This window comes from Panthera leo, chromosome C2 (assembly GCF_018350215.1).
Source record: "Panthera leo isolate Ple1 chromosome C2, P.leo_Ple1_pat1.1, whole genome shotgun sequence".
Classification (NCBI taxonomy): domain Eukaryota; kingdom Metazoa; phylum Chordata; class Mammalia; order Carnivora; family Felidae; genus Panthera; species Panthera leo.
In genome coordinates, this window is record NC_056687.1 from 131,335,102 (window position 1) to 131,359,432 (window position 24,331).

At 36.2% G+C, this 24,331-nt stretch overlaps 1 protein-coding gene across 2 annotated transcripts in view; it reads right to left on the reverse strand.

The window, feature by feature from the left end:
* ATP2C1 (ATPase secretory pathway Ca2+ transporting 1) overlaps positions 1-24,331 on the reverse strand; it is a 170,225-nt gene that overhangs the window by 37,900 nt on the left and 107,994 nt on the right. For both annotated transcript variants that reach the window (XM_042954480.1, XM_042954479.1), the window contains exons 8-17: positions 22,566-22,721; positions 21,359-21,427; positions 20,328-20,403; positions 16,445-16,511; positions 11,089-11,213; positions 10,109-10,206; positions 8,104-8,199; positions 7,927-8,016; positions 5,968-6,072; positions 1,604-1,760 (exon numbers count right to left, since the gene is read on the reverse strand). In XM_042954480.1, coding sequence (XP_042810414.1) covers positions 1,604-1,760; positions 5,968-6,072; positions 7,927-8,016; positions 8,104-8,199; positions 10,109-10,206; positions 11,089-11,213; positions 16,445-16,511; positions 20,328-20,403; positions 21,359-21,427; positions 22,566-22,721 — 1,039 coding nt within the window. The remainder of the gene's footprint in view (positions 1-1,603; positions 1,761-5,967; positions 6,073-7,926; positions 8,017-8,103; positions 8,200-10,108; positions 10,207-11,088; positions 11,214-16,444; positions 16,512-20,327; positions 20,404-21,358; positions 21,428-22,565; positions 22,722-24,331) is intronic.

Here is a 24,331-nt window from a genome sequence, read left to right on the forward strand (position 1 = left end):
ACTAAAACATAAAAACAGAACAGACTCTGACTTCAAAATTAAGAACCACATGTATTTAAGAAACTTAAATTTTGTAAGATGTAACCTAAGTATGTATCAGGTTAAATCTGAAGTCTTCCTATTCCCCTTATGTTAATTTCAGAAGGAAAAGAAAGCGGAGCTTAAGCACAGGAAAAGACATGAAGCAAGAGGCAAAAGACCAGAGTGTTTCCTAAAGCCCTGGGAGAGAGATTTTCTCGCTACCAACTCTGGTCTGTTTCACAATGTTACAACACCAAACCACACACACACACACACACACACACACCAACAAAGACCTCCATAATCCTTCAGATGAATAGAGTCAAAATAAAAACATATGAAACCTCTGAAACTTCTTTAGGGTCCCTAAATCCAAGCCAACTTTGGATTAACAAAATCTTGTTAAGAATAACAAAACTCTGCCTTCAAAGCCACAAGAATACCTTTCTAAACCTAGCTTATTGTAAGAGCAGAAATCCTGTAGACCTATCCAAATGTTTTATACCCACAGAGAGCCCTTGCTTAAGTGAACCGTGAATAAGAGGAGTATCTTTTTACATTAAGTTGCTTTCTCCTCCCAGGATTGTACTTGACTTCTATTTTGTAAAAATAATAAGACTAAGGAGGCCAACTCTTCCAGCTTCCTTGAAAGAGACTACAAGCCAGAGGACTATCGAGAAGGTAAGAACCAGGTATGGCCTCAACCCCTGACTCTTCAATCCTACACATGTTGTCCCTAGGAGAAATGGCTTAATGTGTGTGTGTGGAGAGCAGACCCTCTCTCCCCATCACTGTTCAGTCAGCAATACAGACATAAAGCAGAATGTGGGCACTTCTTTACCTGTCTGGTGAATGGCAAGGGAAGAAGGTCAGCAGAAGAGGAATAAGTAAACAATCACCAGAGTTTAAAGGACAAATCAGAGACTTAACATTTTAATATTTAGGGAATTATTTTAGATCTCGTAATAAATAAAACAGTTAAAATGATAAAACAAAGAAGGAGTAATATCACTTTCCCTTCCTCCATTTCTTTTCTCACAAGATAAGTTTGTCAAAAATAAAATTTCTATCACCTACTCAGAGACCACTGCATGTCTGTAAGAATTAGAAATTTCATATTTTGCTACATTCCCAACTTCCCAAGTTTTGGGGGCCAAATAGCCAACTAAAACATAAGACTTCAGAAAGGACAGTGTTCTATAAATAAACCCTGGAACAGAATGGGGCAGCTCAGATGTGAAGCACAAATTCATCTACAATTAAAAGAAGGTCTCACTGGGGTAGGGGTTTGGGAGGGATGGGTCAAATAGTTAAATGGGATTAAGAGGTACAAACTTTCATTTATAAAATAAAGTCATGAGGATGAAAATTACTGCATAGGGAATATAGTCAACAACACTGTAACAGTATTATATGGTGACAGATAGTAACCATACTTATTGTGGTGAGCATAGCACAATGTATACACTTGTCAAATCAGTATGTTATACACATGAAACTAACATAACATTGTATGTCTGCCTCAATAAAATACAATAATAGTTACTTTTCCACCCTAAGGAACTATGTTAAATGGCCTTACCTCTGAGCCCTGCAGAGCCCATTCGTGCTTTCTCCTGTTGGTACAGATCTCTTTGTTGCTGGGTAAGTGCCAACATCTGCCCTTTGCTATAGTATGTAGTACAATACTTAATCACCTGTTCATAAGCACCTTTCATAAAACAAATCTCTGGTCCATCCTAAGAAGAAAAAACATTGCAACTAAATTCAAGTTAATGCCAACTTGTATATATCTGCCACTGGAGTCAACAATACATGGCATACATTTCTCATAATAACCAGGGCAGTTACTCAAATCTAAGGCTTTGAATGGCACTTCAACTCTGAAGATTAAAAGTTCATATGTGGAAGCTTTTTTTACCCTCCAGAGAAAACAGCATCTACTCCCCAACCACCCTCACCTCCACACACTGAAGGCAATGCTACCCTAAGCCCTGGATTAGCCACTCTGGGATTTGGGGAGGGCTTTACAACGTAACAAGAAAAGGAAAGAGATCTATCATTTGCCCACAAGCAGTGGCTCAGGCTTTCCATCAGCTGCTATTATATGCACATTATGTATGTGATCCCATTTAATTCCCAAAGCTACCTTGTAATTATGGGTATTATCAGAACCTTTTACTTTTTACCTTAGCAAAGCATTATACAAAAGCTTACAATGAAAAACTACAGTCACCTGCCCAAATTTTCACACCTCTAGTCCTACTCTACTGGAACAAACCAATTTTAACTGTATTCCTTCCTACTTATCTCCATATTCTTACATGCATTTACACTGCTACTTTTTTTGCTGATCAATTTTATACATGGTCCACTGTGACAGGTGATAGTTTGGCCACCCTACTATCTATTCCTCCTCTCCCCATTGTTACAATGAAGTTAAAACAAAAGTTGCCAGTATTCTGTGTACTTTAGGGTTTCCCACCCACTGAGCAAAGGAAAATAACTATGAACAGTTCACAAACATCCCACTTCTTGCAGGTACATGACAGGAATGTATTTCTCTGCCCTTGTCTCCCACTTTGAAGTCAGAGGTGACTTGCTTTGACCAATAAATATGAACAGCACTGAATCACTGGCAAATGGAAATAATGTGCTATTCCTCTGGCCCTGCTAGGACAGTGTATGCTCACACTGAGACGGAGCCTTCATCTGCCTTGGGTCCCCAAGTAACTACTGAGCAGGTATTAGGAGGTAAGGAGGCAAGAGGAAGGTATGATGCGGTTTCCATTAACTCAAATATATTTCTTTTCTTATTTAACTTCTTCTTATTTGTTTAGTTTTATGTATACCTGTTATTATCCCCAAACTCTTCCATGCAATATAAAGCCCTTCTCAATGATATTTTTCGTATGATTAAATGAGCAGGTAAACTATTCCTTCCACATTATTACTGAAGACCTCCTCCTTGGGTATTGTTCTCCTTTCCTTTCTAGTTTGAGTTGGCCAATTTCTAGGCCTGGTACATGACTGGTATGCAGGACTTCCCTTCACCTCTGTCCTGGGGATTCTTTGCACCCTTCTCCTGGTTAGAACTCACTGGGTTCGAAGTCTTCATTTTCCTTAGTTGTGTTTTCTCTTGGAATAACATATCTGCAAGTATCTAAGAAAAGGTATGTGGGATACACATTTTGGGACGTGGAATATCTGAAAACATTTTTATCCCATCCCCACATTTTTTAAGTTCAGTTGAGAATAAATTTCCTCTCCGTGTGAAGACATTCCTCTATTATCTTCCAGCCTTCGGAGTCCAATATTACACTTGAAAAGTCTAAGAAGCTACTTTAATTCCTAAACCTTTATATAAAATCTCTCCTTTGCCTCCTCTCTGGCCCCAAAAACCAGTGGAAGTTTTTAGAATTCTCCTTTAGTGTCCTCAAATTTCTTGATTATGGGCACTGTGTTTATCCCTTCACCCCACCCTTCTTTAATATAACTCATTGTGCTGAGCAGCTGGTGGGCAATTTTATTCTAGAAGCTGAGGTCCTTACTCTGGAAAATTTGGGTGTTATTTGATAAAACCTTCCCATTTTCTGTTCTCTGTTACCACTACGTTGGCTATCTTGTTTATTTTCTAATTTTTGTACCTTATCTTTTATATTAAGCACCTCTCTGACTTTTTGTACCCCTTTCTGATAGATTTGTTGACTTTATTTTCAAAACATTCTACTTAAGGTATTTTGTTGTCATTTTCTAGGGTCTTTGGAAATTTTCTCCAGTATCCAGCATTATCTTTGTCTTGCTGAGACCCCTTTCCCTTTTGGTTTGGTCTGTGTCTTTCATACTGAAGACAAATATTTAGCAATCCTTGACTGTCCATTTACTTTAAGACTCAGGAAATTAAAGGTCTAGAAGCTCCATGGGCACTGATAGCGTTTATCAACTGATAGCCCTTGCTGTAGGGTGATGAGATGATGACCAAGAGTCAGTAAGCTCTACCAGTGAACAAAGAGCTTAGGTAAGAATACTCCGTATTACTGGGATCTCCCTGAGACCAGTAAGCTTCCCTACAACTCTTCAATTTTTGTCATCAGCGAGTGAGGGTAGGAAGTTTCCTCCCTGCAGGCATTCTAAGAAAGTGGAGTTAGATGCTGGAGGCATGCTCTTCAGGACAATGACTTGCCCTTAATCAGTTTTCAGTTGTAAGCCTTAATTCTGCCCTCCATTCTTGTTCCCAAGATGGGATTGCTGATATTCTACTGGGGTAAAGAAGGGCTAATGGTTGGCCCTCAAGAAACAGCGAAGGTTCTTGGGGGATTTCTACTGGTTCCTCACTCAGAACTTCAAACTGATCTCTTGTTTTTAACCTTATGCCTTAATCCCCACCTTCAAAGATACCTATCATACTGAGTCTTTTCCATCCTTTCTCTTTTTAACATCCTTTACTGACTGGCTGTCATTTTGACAGGTTCCAGGAAGAGAGTATAAATAAATGTATACTGACACACTCAAATGAAAGTCCTCTTAAGACAAACTATTTGAGCCACTGGGGTTATCTTTATGGTAAGTCTGCCGTATCTGTGCCAGGCTGACCTCTTCTAGATCCTGAGGCACATCAGTGGGTTTGGGTTTTGTTACACTGGTTGGTTTTGTTTTGTAAGAGGAGATTTTCAGATCAGCATATGAGAAGAACAATCACATACATCTTTCAAACTTATACCCTGCTGCTACCTATCCCCCACTCCCATAACTGAGATCAGTTCTCAAGCTGTAACATTAATGTACAACTTCCAAAGAACAACTCTGGTGAAGTTAGACTCAAAACTGCTGAAGTCAAATCATTAAACTTTACATGAGCCACATTATCTTGAAGTACTGAGTGACCATATATAAAACATAAAGAAACAAACTTTCCATATAAACTCATATATGTATTCTTGTGGTCAAGGGACTCCTTTGGTCCAGGACAACAGGTGAAAATTATTTAACTCTAATGCAATTTTTGAAAGCGTTATGTTACAAGGTTTAAAGGCATTTTATTTTTACACTTTTATTTATTTACTTGTCTCCCTTCCCAGGAGTTCATAAAAGTTCCTTTAAAGATCAGACAAATCTTTTTTCTCCTCATGAACAGAGTTCCTGGCAGACATCTATTGACAAGTTCAATGTTGGCCAACTTGGCCTTTCTTTTAAAATCAATTATGTTTCCTACTTATTATGGGTGAGAAATCCTCTCACTCATTCCTGTCTACAGAGATGTAATGGCTTCAAACTATTTGCTCATAGGGGAAATCATATAACCAATTATTAATTCCTAATAAAGAAAATACTAAAATAACATATATATTTTTTAAGGGCATGGCAAAAGTTTAAGCATCAAACTGGTAACAGCAACTATGAGTGACATACTTTGTAGATAACTAAGAACTCTTATTACACTAACTTTATAAAAATTGCTAAAGCACCCAGGGACAAAGCAGTAGCTTGAAATATCACTGCATGTCATTTTGCCAGTTTGTAAGCTGGATCAACTAACATGAATTATACATATTTGGTAACCACTTTTCCACAAAATAATGTGGTTTTGTTTGTTCTGAAGACAAGGCCTTCCTTCAGTGAAAGAATACTGTTTGACACCAGAGAGCAGAAACCTATAATACACAGTCATCAAGAACAAAGATGTTGATAGAATCTGATGTCACAAGTTCTAGGACACTGAGACCAGGCTCCAACTCATTTTAAGCTATTTGCTCACGCAGCAAAACCGGGTATCCATACGCATGAAATCAAAGGGAGCATGAGAGCAACAAGGATGAGTTACTACAAATTATACATGCTTTAAAGAAACAGGCCTTCGCTTTGCTCAATGATCACTTAAACCCAAAGGGGGCTAATGAGAGCAACACGGTCATCTATGTTCAGCAGGACTTAGTAAGTACTCGTTACCTGCTGTGTCCGGTGTACACACTTAACAGCCATCCACTTTTGCTCAGAGCTAAAAGGATATTCAGCTTTTCTGATATAGTCCTGTTGAAGCCCATCAAGACCCATCTGTATGACACAAAAAGAAAGTTAATTCTCACCAACATGGGACTATTTTTTTTCTTTAACACAACTTACAGCTAGGCTGGCTAGAGATATCTGTGGAGTATTATTCAAATAATGGTGACAGAACAGCAATGCTCCTTCCATTTATACTGTATTTTTCTGAATGACAGCATACGTGATCAAGATGAAAGCCTTGGTGTGTACATACAGTGTAAGGCATGCTCCCTGGACAGTATGTAGACCAAATCTTCAACAGTGACTATATTAAAATCTCTGTTGGCTCAAATTCTGGAAGGAAGCAGGGTACCCAAACCACAAAGGTACCCAACTGATACTGAGTATGTACTTTTGTAATCAACAGAAGCTTCCGATTCAATTCCTTACTTCCCCGGGATCTAAATCCATCTTTCTTGTCGCTACCATCCTCCTCCCGTATACCTTACTGCTTGATATTCTACTACTACCAGTGTCATGTAGCTGCTCTCCTTCCCAAAAGCCTCTGCACTTCCCTCTACATATTCAAACTACTCAAAAACCTAGCTTAGTGCTTTTTGTTCTTTGGTATCTACTGAAACATGTTCAGACTTTTCTTCCTGGCTTTCAAAGATCCTCTAGAAACCCACCGTGCAATCTCTTTAACAATCCTGTGGGTTACTCAAACTCCTTTCTTGTCATCCAGGTCACCAATACATAAGCCACCATGCAATCTATGCTTATTTATTCCTCCATGCTTTTATCCTTGCTCTTTCCCTAGCTTACTGCCTTTCCAAATCCTGCCTATCCTTCAAAGCCTAGGTCTCCAGTCTGAATGTGCATTGTTCTTATATGTGGCTCAATGTCTAAGACTTAACTATCTACTATATTGGTCTACCTTCTATTTGTTTCCAGTATGTCAGTGTCAACTCCCTACCCTAAAATGTGAGGTCCTCAGTCATATGGAGGTGGTTTCACACACTCTCTTAAAAGTTAAGAGTATAAGGTTAAGTTTAACACAGTAAATAACAGATAACAGATTCAACTTTTAAATATCCTTCAGAAAGCTATACGATGCTACTTTAGTTACAAGAGAACAAATGATAAAGAAATGTAGCTTTCTGAAAGTTAAGAAAACATATATTCTAAAAATATCAATTTTATTAAATACAATAACCTAAATTTCTATACTGGATCTCAATTCAAACAACCTCATTTAGAGGTATCCTGCTTCACACAAGTCTCAAAGCTTTCTAAGACTGCTTTTAAAAGTAGGAGTTTTAATTTTTCTTATGGAAGTGACAGAGTGGGCTTTAGGTTTCATATTTAATCAAAGGTAAGACTTAGAAGAGGAGACCAACTGGGAAAGACAAAAGGGTCACAAAGAACAGCACCCTATCTCCCCAACACAGATTCTAACTCCATACTTGTTTTAAGAAATTGATAATGGAGGAATGGGAAGACTGGAAAAAGAAAAGCTATTTCTCATGATGGTCTTAATATCTTCACATGGAAATACTTTAAAGAATGTTTCCTTTTACTCATTTGAATGTTATAGTACTTCAGCAATTACACCCATTTATAAAGCTTTCCACACGAAACTCTAAATATTATGGAAAACAAAAATGTTCTTCATAAGAAGAAATCCAGTCACTGGTCATTAATTTGTTTCTTGAACGTAAGGCATAAAGCTATACTGAACAGGCTGTATTGGCTCTGTAGTTCCAAGAAGAATAAAACTAGTCCCCAGAAGGCAATGTAAACAATGAAACATTGTGAGTTGTCTTCATTCTACACCTAAAAACTAGTAATACTGAAACTGATAGCCTCACATTCTCTTGTGAGGGTAGTATCTTATATACTGAAGAGAGATCAGGCACATACCTTCATTGCAAGAGCGATTAAAGCTCCTTCCGTTGGCTTCCCCATTAGAGTGTTGTTTCTAATTACAGCATCATTGCATACACAGCCCGCCTAAAAGAAATACATGGAAACTATGAACCCATCATTGTGTCCTAAATCATTATGAAAAGTCACCTTCTTAGGGAATAAAGTAGTTACCTCAACAATTCTGCTAACAGCTGGGTTATAGAATCCATGAACGACATCACCATCAACAATCACTTCCCCAAACGGATTGTAGCCAACACCAGTAACCTAAGGAACATAAAGCGGGGTCAATAATTCAACCAGAAGACAATGACAATACTCATGAAAACTGAAAACTATGATGAGTTATGTTCATTTAATTTTATATATTATGATACTATTAGTGTATATATTTAGAAAAGCACTTGTCTGAAAGAATATTTAACAGTTAAAAGAATATAAATTCTAATTTTTACCATAATGACAAACCTATAATTATACTAATTAAATTAATAATTATGACAATGTACAGTATAAGAAGAAATATTGTTAACATAATCTTATATTGTTTCTACTTATGATATACTATAAAAAAAAGATAAACCATGAAAATCTCTATATGTAAGTAAGCTTTAAATTTATGTAACATTATATTTATGTAACATACTAAATTTTCCAAGAATTCAAATCCATTTCCACACCTAACATTTGTGACAAACCTGAGACCCAGAAAACAGCAGAATTCTTTTTGCAAATATGCGGGAACAGAGACATTATGTGATTTATCCTAGCACTTACAAACTACTTTAACATAATATATTACACGCCAGTTTTAAAAATCAGAGGTCGAAACAAACCAGATACTTATTCTGTATGGCTAGAGCAAATCAAGCCAAACAAAAGTTAAATTTCATAATAAAAATAAGACAGTTTAGAGAATGTTAACCAATTAACAAATGGTTAATGCTCGACATATCAAAGTACGGGCTTAAAACAAAACAGCAACTTATATCCTACCTTCCATATCTGAACCATAGAAGCACATGTAACCCCAATGACCCAGAGTCATCCAGAAAAGGCACATTCAACAAAAGAGTATCAGGTATCCTTCCTTAACCAAATCTAATACCCTAAATAAGAACAGTCTCATTTCAAAGCCTATGTAAAATGGAATTAAATAAACCTAAATGCAACTTCTGTCAATTTGTCTAATGCTTACTTTGCTCAGTGAATTGGATATAAATACAATTAAAAATACTGTACCCATCCTAAGTGGTGTGAATGGACACAGCAGCCAGAAATCCAGTAAAGACTTGGGGGGGGGGGGGGGGGGATGGAGACTGGAACTTGTCCTCATCTAGCTTCAACATTAACCAATGCACATACACTGACATGCACTTAAGAAACTGCCAAAATGTAATTTTTAAAATACAGTAATTCATCTATTCATTTATTCTTTCAACAAGTATTTACTACCATGAGGCAGGCCCCATGTTAGGCAACTTAGTTCTGCTCTACTACAACTTCTAATATTTTAGAAAATTTTATCTGGGCTAAAAACTAAGAGGCACGGAGTGCTATGAAAACAAATAAAATAGGACCAGTTCTGAGTGGTCAGCAAAGCTTTTCTAAAGAAGTAGGGTTCGAACTGCAGTGCAAAGGATAGAGAGACATTAAACTGTCCTGTGCAGTGAGAACAGCAGCAAAGGTCCTGAAGTAGGAGGAATTTTGTCACACTGAAAGAACATAAAGCCAGTATATCTGGTGCACAGAAAGTGAAGTGGAACATGTAAGGCTGAAGAAGGAAACAAGGAACAAAATACGTACGGCCTCAAGAGGCCACACTTCAGGATCCCGGTCGCAATGGAAACATCTTAATTAGGGAGTGACTTGCTCAACATTTGGTTCTGAAAGATCCCTCAAGCTGCATATAGAGCATGAATAAGAGTTTGGTAACAAATGGCTAGCAGGGGTGACTGAAAGGTGCTAAGGATGATTCAAAGTTTCTGGTCTGTAGAGTGTACAGCGTGTGCAAGTGGAGCGGGATCGAGACTGGGAAAATAAGGGAAAGACTCTGCTGCTGCTGAATTTATACCCCTTTTGAAGATAAGACGCTAGAACTGTTAGGAATGTCTACACACCAAGTTTCTTAACAAAGAAATACTGTTGTTAAAAAAAAAAAAAATCTATGGAGTACCTCAGCATGCAGACCGTCTGAAGTAAATATGTGAGTAACAGTCATTTCATTCTTTGTCAGTGTTCCAGTTTTATCTGAACAAATCACATTACAGCAGCCTAAAGAATAAATCATTACATGTCACCAGAAGAGTCAGAGGGAAATAAACAAGTTCACACTGAAAACAAATCAAAGACTCTGAAGCCTGTCCTGCTGCTCTGAATTTTGAACAAATCAAGTTCACTGATAATTTTAGACGTTTTCTCATTATGATTTCACCATAAAGTGATTATTCATGTTAAAATTAAAAAACAGATTAACTGATAAATGTTGACTTTTTCTTATTAATTTGCAGTTGAATTTCTACAAAGCTTCTCAGTATTAGCTTTATATAATATTTCTAGAAAGTTTAAGGGTACCTAAATTTAAACCCATATAATTGTTTCAGTCAGAAATTTTAAGATATTTTGCCTTCTCAGTACTGTAATGCAAACTAAAAATTAAATTCAACATTTTCAGAATCCTAAATTAAAAAAAAAAGATATTTCACAGCATACAGAAAGTTATTGCAATTTTCATATCACACATAAAGTTGTTAACACCAACACTTAGCAACTGTTGTATATTTACTGTTGTTATCAGAAATTCAACTGAAGTACGACATTCTGGGATCTATAATTATCTTTCTTGAGATGTCAAAGGAAAGTAATTCTACTAATTTTACTCTAAAGTTTCACTGGTTAAATACATTTTCTTTTTACATGATTTAAGCATTAGAACATCTCTGATACAGAAAGATTTCTCTGAAAGTCCCCTATCCTGAATGATAACGCGTTTTTAAGTACCTTTTCTGGTTGTGAAGACCACACTTAACTTTGCCACAAGTCAAATGCCACCACTCAAGCCTCTAAGACAAAAATGGTAACAACCTGCAGATGATTCACTATTGATGTAAACTCACACACTATTGCATAAGTATGCTCACATTACCACATACTTACCCAGAGTTTCGACAATAGGCAGTTTTTTCACAATGGCCCTTTTCTTCACCATTCTCATAACACCAAGAGCTAGAGTCACTGTGACCACAATGGGAAGACCTTCAGGAATTGCTGCTACAGCCAAACTGCAACCAACATATACTTAGTATTGAAGCATAAATTAAATAGTACCTACAGCAATCAGTTCAATTGGCTGTGACTTAAAACTGAGGCTAATAAAAACACAAAATCAATATTGTCAATACTCAAAAAGTGGCCTCAAGAAGAAGGGAAAGCTGATTACCATTTATTGGATAACCTACTAACTACCAGGTTAAGTGTAGTGGTTGAAGAATACAGGCTGTGACATCAGATTACCTAGATCTGTACCCCTGGCTTCCCCAATTTTTACCTGTTTGACTCTGAGCTATTATCACTCTACCCCTGTAGTTTAGTTTTCACATCTGTAAATACAGATAACAGTAATAGGTATTCAGACAAAAACTTACACATGACTGGTCATACCAGCACTATTTACAATCACCGAAAGATGTAAATAGTCCAAATTTCCATCAACTGATAGATGGGAAATTGTAGTATAGCCATACAATGTAGTATTCTGCCATTAAAAAAAAAAAAAAAATGAAGTACTGATACATCCTACAACACGGATGAACCTCAAAAACATTATGCTAAGTGAGAGAAACCAGACACAAAAGACACATGTTATTTTGGTTCCATTTATACGAAATATTAACAGTAAGCAAATTCAGAGACTGGAAGCAGTTTAGTGGCTGCCAAAGGCAAGAGAGAAGGAAAAATGGTGCATGATCGCCCAGTAGGCACAGGGTTTTCTTTTGGGGTGATGAGAAGTTCTGACACTTGATAATGGTTGTAGCTGTACAACACTATGAATGGATTTAATTCCACTGAATTGTACATTTTAAAATGGTAAACTTTATGGTATGTGTATTTTATTACAACAAAAAAATGTACTTCACTGTTTCCCTCTGCAATTTTTTAAAAAATCAAATTAAGTCTCGGGGTGCCTGGGTGGCTCAGTCGGTTAAGCGTCCGACTTCGGCTCAGGTCATGATCTCATGGTCCATGGGTTCGAGCCCCACGTTGGGCTCTGTGCTGACAGTTCGGAGTCTGGAGCCTGTTTCAGATTCTGTGTCTCCCTCTTTCTCTGACCCTCCCCTGTTCAAGCTCGCTCTCTGTCTCAAAAATAAATAAATGTTAAAAAAAAAAAAAATCAAATTAAGTCTCTATGTTTTATCCCACACCAAACTCCCCTATAGGTAAGGACATATGTGTTCCTGTTCCTCCTCCTAACATTGTTCTCTCCACTGCTTCTACTTCCCAATTTCTATTACCTACCTTTTCTTCAGAATGATCTACCTTGACATCATTAGCATCCTGTTCTATAAGCATTATTAAGGCTTTCATGCTCTGTTTACAGGTTAATTCTAAAAGGTGAAAGCCAATGAATGACACAATACCACTGGCTAAACAGTATACACTAAAGTCAAGAAATATGTGCGATCATTAATGTTCCCTTCTCTCTTTTGAACTATTCTATGCTCAAATAGAATCCTCATTTCTTATGCTTCCATTAACCCTCACTGTATCAGGAAAGATAGGCATCAGTTTACAATCTAGATCTAGTGGACCTTTCCCTTCTTTTGTATCTAAGTTTCACTTTATAAATAATTTGCAAAGGAATAAATGGATTATGAAAAACTTCAGAAATTTTTAATTTTTAAAATTTTTTATATATTGTTTAAATTTATCTTGAGAGAGGGGAGGGGCAGAGAGAGAGAGAGAGAGAGAGAGAGAGGAAGAGAGAGAGGAAGAGAGAGAGGAAGAGAGAGAGGGAGAGAAAGACACAGAATCCAAAGCAGGCTCCAGGCTCTGAGCTGTCAGCACAGAGCCCAATGCAGGGCTCTAACACATGAACCGGGAGATCATGACCTGAGTCAAAGTCAGACGCTTAACTGACTGAGCCACCCAGGCACCCCTAGAAATTTTAAATTTTAACCCCAAACTATATTTCTGGATTTGAAGGTATAAATATATCAGAAATATGCAATGTCCTTTGGATGCAACTAACTGCTTGTCAACTGTTATGAAGGAACCTGGAATATATTCACTTTACAAAAAGTGATTTCAGATTCAAAAAATATTTCCCATTGGTTACAGGCTTATCAATTCTGGTTTCACTTTTTGCATTTGTATCTTCAAAATGCAACACTTCTGAAAATGTTGACGGTTCATAACTTTGTTGAAAAGATAAGTCATCTCTGTAACATAATTTTTAGATTAAAAAACACCAATTACAAGGGGTGTAAATGAAATTTTTCATTTCTATGTCATCTATTTCTGTTTAATCACCTTTATATTAATACCAGCCTTCAGTATTTGTCCACTTATAAATGGTATAAAGTAAAAGCTGGCAAACAAATATCAGAAAAGATGAAAGAAAATGGTCACACATCCTTTTAACAAAAAGGGGTGGCTTAGGTTCTTGTTGGAAATGCATGATAAATTCCTTGATGTAGAATGACTAACTGAAAGAGAATACCTGTCCTTCCCTTTTTGTCATAAGAAATAAACTGTTCACTCATTAATTCAGGAGTTAAATTAAATTGAAGCTACCATCACCCAAAGAGTCACAGTATTAAGATTTCACATATATTATTAAATTTCACCCTCATCATTAGAGCCTACAGTAGCTCTTTGTCTCTTTGCATTTCATCTTCTGGTTTGTCCAATAATTTTCCTGTCAATTACTCTTTGCCATTATGTGGGAAAATGAAAAATTACGATTCTTAATTTTAATGAGTGCAAAAAAGGGGTGGAGGGAGAAGAAAAAGACAACAACAAATATATCTCTGGACTTCTTTTATACCTTTGTAAATGATGATGTAATATTTTGGGCAACATAATAAAAGAATTAAAGGATAACAGAATAATGATGATTTACTTTATTATTACATCAACCTTGTAAGTGATCCCATCATCCTTCTGCATTCTTGTTTTACTGGTTTTTAGCACAACTGGAAATAATTATTACAATAATTGCTATTTCATTTGCTACAATGAAATAGCAAAATGTTTTAAGACATAGGAAAAATAAGGTCACTAATATCTTAGATTTATAAAAGTACAATGGACCCATATAATTATTGCAAAATAGAATGAGTTTTATTCTATTAAAATATATTTTTTAATACTCTGTCCTTTGTAAGACTTTGAAGTAGGAATAAAAATCATGATTATATCAATCTTCACAAAGAGAACTGCTCAAAAAAATACTCAAAATCTAAAAATGAGTCCAACAGCTAATATGCTAATGTTTATTATCTCATACTCATGCCCAATTTTAAATTTATTTCATATTTAACCCATCTTTTTTATACAGATTTAAGCCAAGAGTTTCAAATTGTATTTTTGCCCCTTTTAAGAAAAAAATATACTCCTTCATCCCATCACAAATGTCTTTTAACTTCTTACTCAATTTACCTACTCCTTGTAATCCATTTGATTTTTTTTTTTAATACATTGTTTTTGTTCTAATATTTGAACTATGACTTCCTATGCCTACCATAGAGCTATCATCTAGAATTTCTTTTCCTTATTAGGTGCCTAGGTGAATTCCACTCTTACTTATATCCCATACATGATCATCTTCCTTTTTTTCATCTTTGTTTTGCTGGAATTCATACAGGATGGGGAAGGAATAAATTTTCTGATTACCTGCCTATTTATATTTATAATAACTGGATCGATACTTTGGCTAGGCCTAGATTTACTGACTTAAATTCCTTTCCCCTCACACTTTGATAGCATTGCCCCCACTATTTTTCTAATGTAATCCAACGTTACCATGGATGAAGGGTAATAAAATCCTTTTCCCCTTCTGCATTCAGTTAAATCTCTAGCTCTGTTCCCCTTGTGACCTGGCAAGGGTAGTGTATCAACTATGTTGTTAGGCAACACTGCTTATGATAAAGGGATCTCCTGACTGATAAATTATCTATAGACTGGAAGAATTATAATTTATCTTATAGAAGCCATTGCTTTGGGTTTCCAGACCGTAGGCGACTCTTACAACTGGACATGTTTCTTGCAAGCACCCTGGAAAGTGTATGTTCCCAGAGATGTTAGCTCCTGTGGAATATGAAACAATTTAACCCAGGGTAGCCCCTGCACTCACAAGGCCATCCCAATCTTCTTGTACCTAAAGCTGAACTATTGCACAGACTCTCTCATAAGAGGCATGCCTTAAGTTGCCCTGCTGTTCAAGGCACAGGTGCCAGATAGGACATAGGAAAGTCTTGTGCAATGAAATGTTTAGTAGAGTCTAAAAAGACCCCTTGGTGGAAACTGCAGTTGCTAACAAGAAGTTTGATACCAGTCGAATTATCCTTCCTTTATAGACAACCTGACTGGTTTTCTTTAATTTCATATGATGTATCTAGTTTGGAGTTTTTTTCATCTTGTTTGGCATTTACAGAATCCATATAAACTATAAAGATTTCACGTCTTGCTTCAGAGACAAAAAATATTCATGTATCATTTCTTATATAATTTCTTCTTACCTCTTTTGAAACTCCTATTAGTTAGATTGGCATTTATTAAATTATTCTTCATCACTTTTATTTCATTCTCTGTTTCGGACACTTTAGTCTATTTTTAGGGAACCCTTTTTAACTTTATATTACAGCCCTTAAATTGAATGTTTAATTTCAACAGTCAAAATCATAATTCCTAAAAACTTTTTTTCTCTGATTCTCTTCTACAGCAATCTGTATCATAAATGCAGTTTGTTCACAAATCTCTGAAAATAAAAATGCTTTCCAGTTTTAATTTTTCTGCTATTTCTTGAAATTTTCATTTTCCTCTGAGATTGTTTATTCAGTTTCTATTATTATGGTCTTTCTCTTTCATGCTGCTAGTTTTCAATTTGGCAGTCCTTAACTATCTATTTATATATAAAATTGCAATACTGGAGGCACCTGGGTGGCTCAGTTGGTTAAGCATCTGACTCTTGGTTTCTGCTCAGTGATGATCGCCCAGTTTTTGTGGGATTGAGCCCCATGCCAGGTTCTGCACAGTGCAGAGCCTGCTTGGGATTCTGTCTCCCTCTCTCTCTGCCTCGTGTGTGCACTCTCGCTTTCCCTCTCTCTCAAAAATAAACATTTTTTTTAAATGTAATATTGGACAGATAACACCAGACATCTAGTGTGCATTTTCTCCACTGCTAGACACATGGTTTTCATTTTTCTAGAGTTTATTTCAATATATGCCTATTAGAGAAATAAGAGAGAGAAAAAAGACTTCAATTTATAAACAAATGATTATTAGAACTTACCTTACACTAATTGTAAACATTTCCAGGATATCTTTTCCTAGTAACCAGCCAACCAACATGATGATACCTGGAAAAGAGTCAAATAGCTATTTCTCCCTTTTATATAAAATCACATCAGTATAAATGGGATGCTGAGGGCAGTCAAAAAGTTCCATAACATAAAGGAGAAGGTATATCAGATCACAGTTACAAGATTTTAGAAAAATTCATTAAGCAGGGGAGATTAAAATTAATGCTGCTTAAAGATAATGTTGTATATGTGAACATGCGTGCACATACACACACACACACACACACACACACACACACACACACACACACTTTACCTTCTGTTGCCACTGCTGCCACTCACCCCTTAAAGCAATAATATCTGAGAATTACCACTATAAGAAAACATTACCAGTATTCTCACACAATAGGGGGAAAAAAGAAGGTAGCATAAGACAGATAGGTCCTCTACTTATTATCAGCTTTGCAAAAATAAACCTTGTAACTTTACTTCTCATCACTAAATATCCAGGCAATACATATAAAGTTTATACTGCAAACAAAGGAATACTTAGGACTTGGCTGAAAGAGTAATACATCTTACTTAAAATATCTAAAATTACATTATAACATTTAAAAATTAACCGGGTGCCTGGGTGGCTCAGTGGGTTGAGCGTTAGACTTGTTTCAGCTTGGGTCATGATCCCAAGGTCATAGGATCAAGCCCTGTGTCTGGCTCCACACTGAACGTGGACCCTGCTTAAGACTCTCTCTCTCCCTCTGCCCCTCTCCCCCACTTGTGCAAATTCCCTCTAAAATTAAAAAGGAAAAAAAAACTACTTTATGGCATTTATAAATAAGAAATCAATTAACATGAACCAAACAATATACTCTCTTGCTTTGACCTTTGCCTCTGAAAAGAAAGGGAGCAAGGAGTGCACCACTGGTTTTGTGAGAAAACACACATAGTATCATCACAGTTTTAATAAAGTATAACCAATTCAAGATTGTATTCTAGAGTAATATAAACATTTAAAAACAGGTTTTTCTTCTTTCTATAGCTACAGGGGCACACCTGGGTGGCTCAGTCAGTTAAGCATCTAACTTCAGCTCAGATCACAATCTCACGGTTCATGAGTTCAAGCCCCACGTCGGAGTTTGTGCTGACAGCTCAGAACCTAGAGCCTGCTTCAGATGCTGTGTCTCCCTCTCTCTCTGCCCCTCCCTTTCTCTCTCTCTCTCAAAAATAAACATTAAAAAATAAATAAATAATCCAGATTGTGATTCTCTAACATTCTATCCCAAACACTATCCTGACAAAAGAAATTATGTCCAATGAACTATACCAGAAGTCAGCAAACCATGATCTGTGGGCCTCCTGAATGCTTTTGCAAATAAAGTTTGTTGGAACATAGTTATATCCATTTGTTTAGGTACTGTCTATGATTGCTTCCCTGCTGATGGCTGAGTTGAATATTTCCAACAAAGAATATCCGAAATACTTTGGTATGGACCAAAGGCTAAAATGTGTACTACTGGGCCCTGTACCCCCCCACCCCCCAAAAAATCTGTTGACCTCTGATTTTGACCTTGACCCTTGTCCTATTCCATATACTATCCTAGCAACAAAAATTAGGTCCTATGTATTATATTAAAACCAGGTAATGAGAAAGTTGAAAGATTTTTATCACTAAAAGTGAGGTGGTTTCATGGTACAATGTTAACATAAACTGAGATTTAATTGGCTAAATGTCCTAACAGTTACCAAATTCCCTATAAATTCTAGAAAATAAATAGCAATAATCAAATTAAGGGAGCTATGACAATATACACACCAGTTAAAAGAGAGGAATTAAATACCTTTCCATCTTCTACTTTATGATATAGACTGACAGATCAATAGAATATTTAAAAAATTATTTAACTGAAACTGTGTAACGCAAATCTATTTTAATTTAGAACTGCATTATTGATTTTGAAATTTTAGGCTAGCAAAAATAATTAAAATATCATGGAAAAACTAAAGAAAAGGAGAAAAGACTCCAAAATTTATTCAAGTATTTAATATATGATAAAGATGTCATTTCAACTGAGTGAATAAAAGAATAGACTATAGAGGGGTGCATGGTGGCTCAGTCGGTTAAGTATCTGACTCTTAATTTCAGCTCAGGTCATGAACTCAGAGTTTGGGAAATCAAGTCCCATGTCAGGCTCTGCGCTAACAGTGCAGAGCCTGCTTGGAATTCTCTCTCTCTCTTTCTCTGCCCCTCCCTGTGCTTGTGCTCTCTTTTGTTCCCAAAATAAATGAATAAACTTTAAAAAAACATGTTAAATATAGAATGAACTAGAGAATTAATGGTATTGGGATAATTAACTTTTGAGTAAAAATGTTATCACTCTACCTTAAGGTTTTTTTTGTTGTTTTTTTTTAATGTTTATTTTTCAGACAGAGAGAAAGAAAGCACATGAGCGGGGAAGGATCTGAAGTGAGCTCTGTGCTGACAGCAGCAAGCCCAATGTGGGGCTTAAACTCACAAACCATGAGATCATGACTTGAGCCCTGAAAATCAGGTGCTCAACTGACTGAGCCACCCAGGCGCCCCTACCTTAAGTCTGATACTAAAATAAATTCTAAATAGTAAAATAAAGTGTCAAAAATAAAAACTAAGCTGTAGACTGATGTTTAAGTAAATATACTTAAAAGATAAACATTCTTCACAATATGGGGTTAGGAAAGCTTCTATGAATAAACCAGAAACTGTAACTGCAGAGATTATCAACAGGACAGTGCTATCAGAATCTCAGAACAAGATATTTCAATCACATCTCCCTCCTTCATAACCAAGTTTACTATATTTATCCCTCAAAGGGAATTTAAAATGTGGGGGAAATAAACTTAACAAAAGGGATGGCTATCCAAATTATACAAAGAGCTGTTACTGATCTAAGACCCAAGCCACAAGAGAAGAAGGGACAAAATAAATAGATGGGAAGGTCATAAAATAAAAAGGATCAACACACATAGGACAACTGTTCAGTTTCTCTATAATGAGTTGTGAAATAAAATAATGAGAAGCCTTTTATTCATCTGTTAATGACAACAAAGTTAGCAAGAGTGCTGGAAGAGGAACACCTTTACCTTGCTGATGAAAGATACTATTTAGCAATATGAAACAAAAACCTTTAAAAACGTGCCAAAAATTGAAAAATTACATGCATACTCTTTGCCCCCAAAATTTTACTTCTAAGAACTTTTTTCCCACATAATGAAATACTATACAACCATCTATTTCATGACATCTATATAAAGAGCATCTACTTGAAGGCAAGATGTTTATGAATAAAATATGAAACAAAAAAGGAATAGTAGTCCATAAAACATTACTATCAATTTTGTTGAAAACCAGGAAGACAAATACTAAAATGTTTATAGAAATGCTATATGATTACAGGAATTACATGAAGTTCTAATTTATCTTTGCAGAAAAGGACAATGGCTGGGGGCTAGTTTTATAATTTTTAAAAAGTAGTAGTAAATTAGGGGTGTCTGGGTCGCTCAGTCAGTTAAGCGTCTGACTTCAGCTCAAGTCATGATCTCGTGATTCGTGAGTTTGGGCCCGTGTCAGGCTCTGTGTTGACACCTCAGAGCCTGGAGCCTGCTTCAGATTCTGTGTCTCCCTCTCTCTCTGCCCCTCCCTGACTCGCACTCTGTTTCTCTCTCAAAAATAAATACACATTAAAAAAAATTTTTTTTAGTAGTAAACTAAAAATCAATTAAATGAATAAACAAATTTATGTATCTATCTAAACTCCCCTTCCCATTAAAAATAAAAATAAATAAATAAAATAAACCCTAAGTAAATATATGAGATATACATACTCACTCTTCTCTTACCTATTATACCAAAGGAGTAGAAGGAAAGTTGTTTTCCTAAGAGGTCCATGCTCTTCTGCAGAGGGGTTTTTGGTGCCTTGACAAATTGGAGAAGAGTTTACCACAATTAGCTAAATTTAGGAATATATACTATGTGCCAGGGACTCTAAGTGCTTAACATACCCAGGTTAGTTCTTAACATACCCATAACATACACACCTCTCCCTTAAAGATAAGTTTCATCCCCTTTAATGAGGAAACTGAGGCTGAGACTTTTAAATGCCTGTTTAAGGTCCATGTTCCCTATGCCTGTTTTTGAGAAGGAATCTATTCTCCCTATCAGCTTCTCCAGGACTTCATTACCATCAGCTGCCCCTCACTTTTCCAATCTTCTCCCTTCTGTATCCACAAACAAGCTTGTAATCCAAGTCTTTTTATCCAGTTGGCTCCCTGATCTGCTAACTCCCTTCTCTAGCAGTCCCCTCAGTGCCAAACTCCTTGGAATGGTTTTATACACTGCAACATGTACTGGAATCTTGGCAGGTTACCTGAGAAATCCAGATGATTTGGGGAGAATATGACATTTGTAGAATGCAACTTCTTTTTCATATGTAAGAAAGTATTTTAAATGAGAGAACTAATCTTCAATATTCTTAAACATGAATATCTTCCATGTTATTTTACTTTATAATCTTTTTTTCCCCATTACTTGGAATTAAATAATGTTGGGAATTTTGGTAGAAGACAAATATACCATTTAGTAATCTTTAAAATTAATATGATAAAGTTAATTTTAAAAAAGAATAGCCCTATAAATAATTGGCTATAAACCTTTTTCTCCTATAAACAATGAATAAATATAAAAATGTTTTAGAACATTAACAATGTCAACTAAAGCTCCAATTATGTTTTTAAGCACAGACAACTGAGTGATATTCTGAATAAAATACCACTTCAATAGTACATAAAATAACCCACCATTATTTTCTTTTCATTTCCTTACAATGGAGAATTTCAGATTTGAAATTAAACATCATTAACAAAGAACTTACTTCTTCTGCTTGCATCATTTTAAAAACCTCTCCAAATTCAGAATTTTCTCCAGTTCCAATGACAATACCCTAAAGAGAAAAACAGGAAAATACATTTACATTCATATGGAATCACCTATCTCAAGCAAAGTAACAAAAACCCTTCATTCCCTTTCTCCAAAACTTTGCCCACAGTCAAGATGACTAACATACATATCCAAGGTTCCCTTAGCAAATTAACTTTGTGATATTACTATAGATCATTAGTATTTACACCTTACTATACAAACCTTGGCCCAATTCTGAGGCCCATTCTTTGTCTATATTAATATTTCTGAAATTCAAAACTGTCTTATCCTTGAGAGACATTCAGTGTAGCTTCTCTTTCCCCCTCAAATGCTACTGGATCATGCCTTTTACGTTCGTGAAATGTTAGAATCCAGTAGGTGAATGATATGTAGTTGGAATATTATAGCCAGTACCATATCGACTAAATTAAAATTTTAACTAGTAATGAACATATCCATGATTCACTGTTTCTATCTAAAACAAAAAAAAGAACAGATACCGAGGACTATGCTTTTAAAGGCTTCATTATCTGGCAAATGGCAGAAATATGGACATATTCTACCTCAGGGACATAGTTTCTCCTTAGTCTCAAAAATAGATGCTATGGGTTAGGTTCAATTCTGCCATTTTTTTGTCATCTTTTTTTTTTACTTCATTTATTTTTGAGAAAGAGACAGCACACTCATGCAAGCAGGGTAGGGACAGAGAAAGAGAGAAAAAGAGAGAGAATCCTAAGCAGGCTCTGCACTGTCAGCACTAAGCCCAATCCTGAGACGAAATCAAGAGTCAGACACTTAAATGACTGAGCCACCCAGTTCCCCTTATATATATATTTTTCATGTTTATTTATTTTGAGACACAGAGAGAAAGAGAGCACAAGCGCACATGCAAGTCGGAGAGGGGCCGAGAGAGAGAGAGAGAGAGAGAGAGAGAGAGAGAGAATCCCAAGCAGGCTCTGTGCTGTCAACGCAGAGCCCAACATGGAGCTTGATCCCATGAGCCATGAGATCACGACCTGAGCCAAAATCAAGGGTCTAAGCCAGAGCCCCTCTTTGTCATATATTTTTAAAATAGCCACATAAAATTAGCCACATTGAACTAAAAAAAAAGGTTGAAAACAAAGGAGTTGCTATTTTCAAAACAAGAGAAAAAAAATTACCTTAGCTTTGCCACATCTGACCAGTGTTCCCATGAAGGCAATGTTACTTCTTGATGCAAGATCTCCATTAGTTGCAGCTGGCTGAGGAGCTGTCACCTTAGAACAAGGTGTTGTCTCTCCTGTCAAGCTGGACTCATCAATGGAAAGATCCACAGCCTTGGAAAACATAAAGCATCCCATTAAGTTCAAGAATGAAGACTCTCTGGGCTCCATTCAATATCTAAAGAGTTTGTAACCATCACTTCTTCCTCAAATATCCCCTTTCTTAATAATCACCCAAATCTTTTATTATATCCATTACTCTAAGAAGACCACAATAAGTACAACCATATTTAAAATATGAAGTAAACTTGAGCCACCTGGGTGGCTCAGTCAGTTAAGCATCCAACTCTTGATTTCGGCTTAGGTCATGATCCCATGGTTTGTGGGATCAAGCGCCACATCAGGCTCTGCGCTGACAGTGTGGAACCCGCGGGAATCTCTCTCTCCACCCCTCCCCTGCTCACACACTCTCTCTTGAAATAAATAAACATTTAAAAAAATAAATAAAGAGGCGCCTGGGTGGCTTAGTTAAGCGTCCGACTTCAGCTCAGGTCATGATCTCATGGTTCATGAGTTCAAGCCCCGCATCAGGCTCTGTGCTGACTGATGCCTCAGAGCCTGGAGCCTGCTTTGTATTCTGTGTCTCCCTCTCTCTCTCGTCTCTGCCCTCCCCTGCTCATGCTCTGTCTCTTTCTCTCTCTCTCAAAAATAAACATTTTTAAAAATATATTAAAAATAATATTAAATACAAAATAAATATTAAAAAATAAATTAAAAAAATAAAAATACAATAATACAAAGTGAAGTCAACAAAATCCGACATGCAAAATAGAATGCTATGAGACAAGATTAGCCTAAATTTCAAAATATAACCAGAGAAAAGGAAACATTAGCTGAGACATAATCTTTACCTAGAGAAAACAACTTTCACAATAAAATGTTATTACTTCCTAATTTTGCCATCCCCTGAAGTTCTGAAAATGTAATTTGGCAGGTTAAAAACAGGTATCCAGAAAGAGAAATATGAATAAAAGGTATATAATGTACTGAGAAAGAAATCATTTCATCATTTTGGGTTCAATTTTCATGAAATTCTGCTTTCTATATATGCATCCTTACATTGATCCCAAACGTACATCAGCAAAAATAAAAAACATATATAAATGTTTCCATGCAAATCATGAACATGGTATTATCTTCCAACTGTGCGAAAAGAATCAATTCTGAGGGTTTCATTCCTAAGACAGTTTCAACTCCTAACAATTAAGTTTTCACCAACCTTAGCATGCCAAAAAAAAAAAAAAAAATCATTTTATATGTGGAAAACACTGCAGATGTTACCTGGCTTTGTTTCTAAAAGTATGACCCACAGAACAATAGTTCCAAGGATGTGAATAGACACTGAGTATAATGTGATAGACGGATGACTGACAGACACACACACACACACACACACACACACACAGTAGAGGTACTAAAGTCAAATATGTTTTGGAAATACTGAGCTGAGTTAAACAGCTTCCTCTACTTAGGCAGTGCTTCTTTAAACCTTCACTAGGTTAGTGTGAATCACCTCAATTAGAATACAGATACAACAGGAGTTGTCAAAGTGTGGTCCCAGCAGGACCAGCATCACCAGCATCACCTCCTCAGAACTTTTTAGAAATTCACTACCCTCCTCCCAAAAAAAGAAAAGAAATTCACTATCCTACTTCAAATGCGTA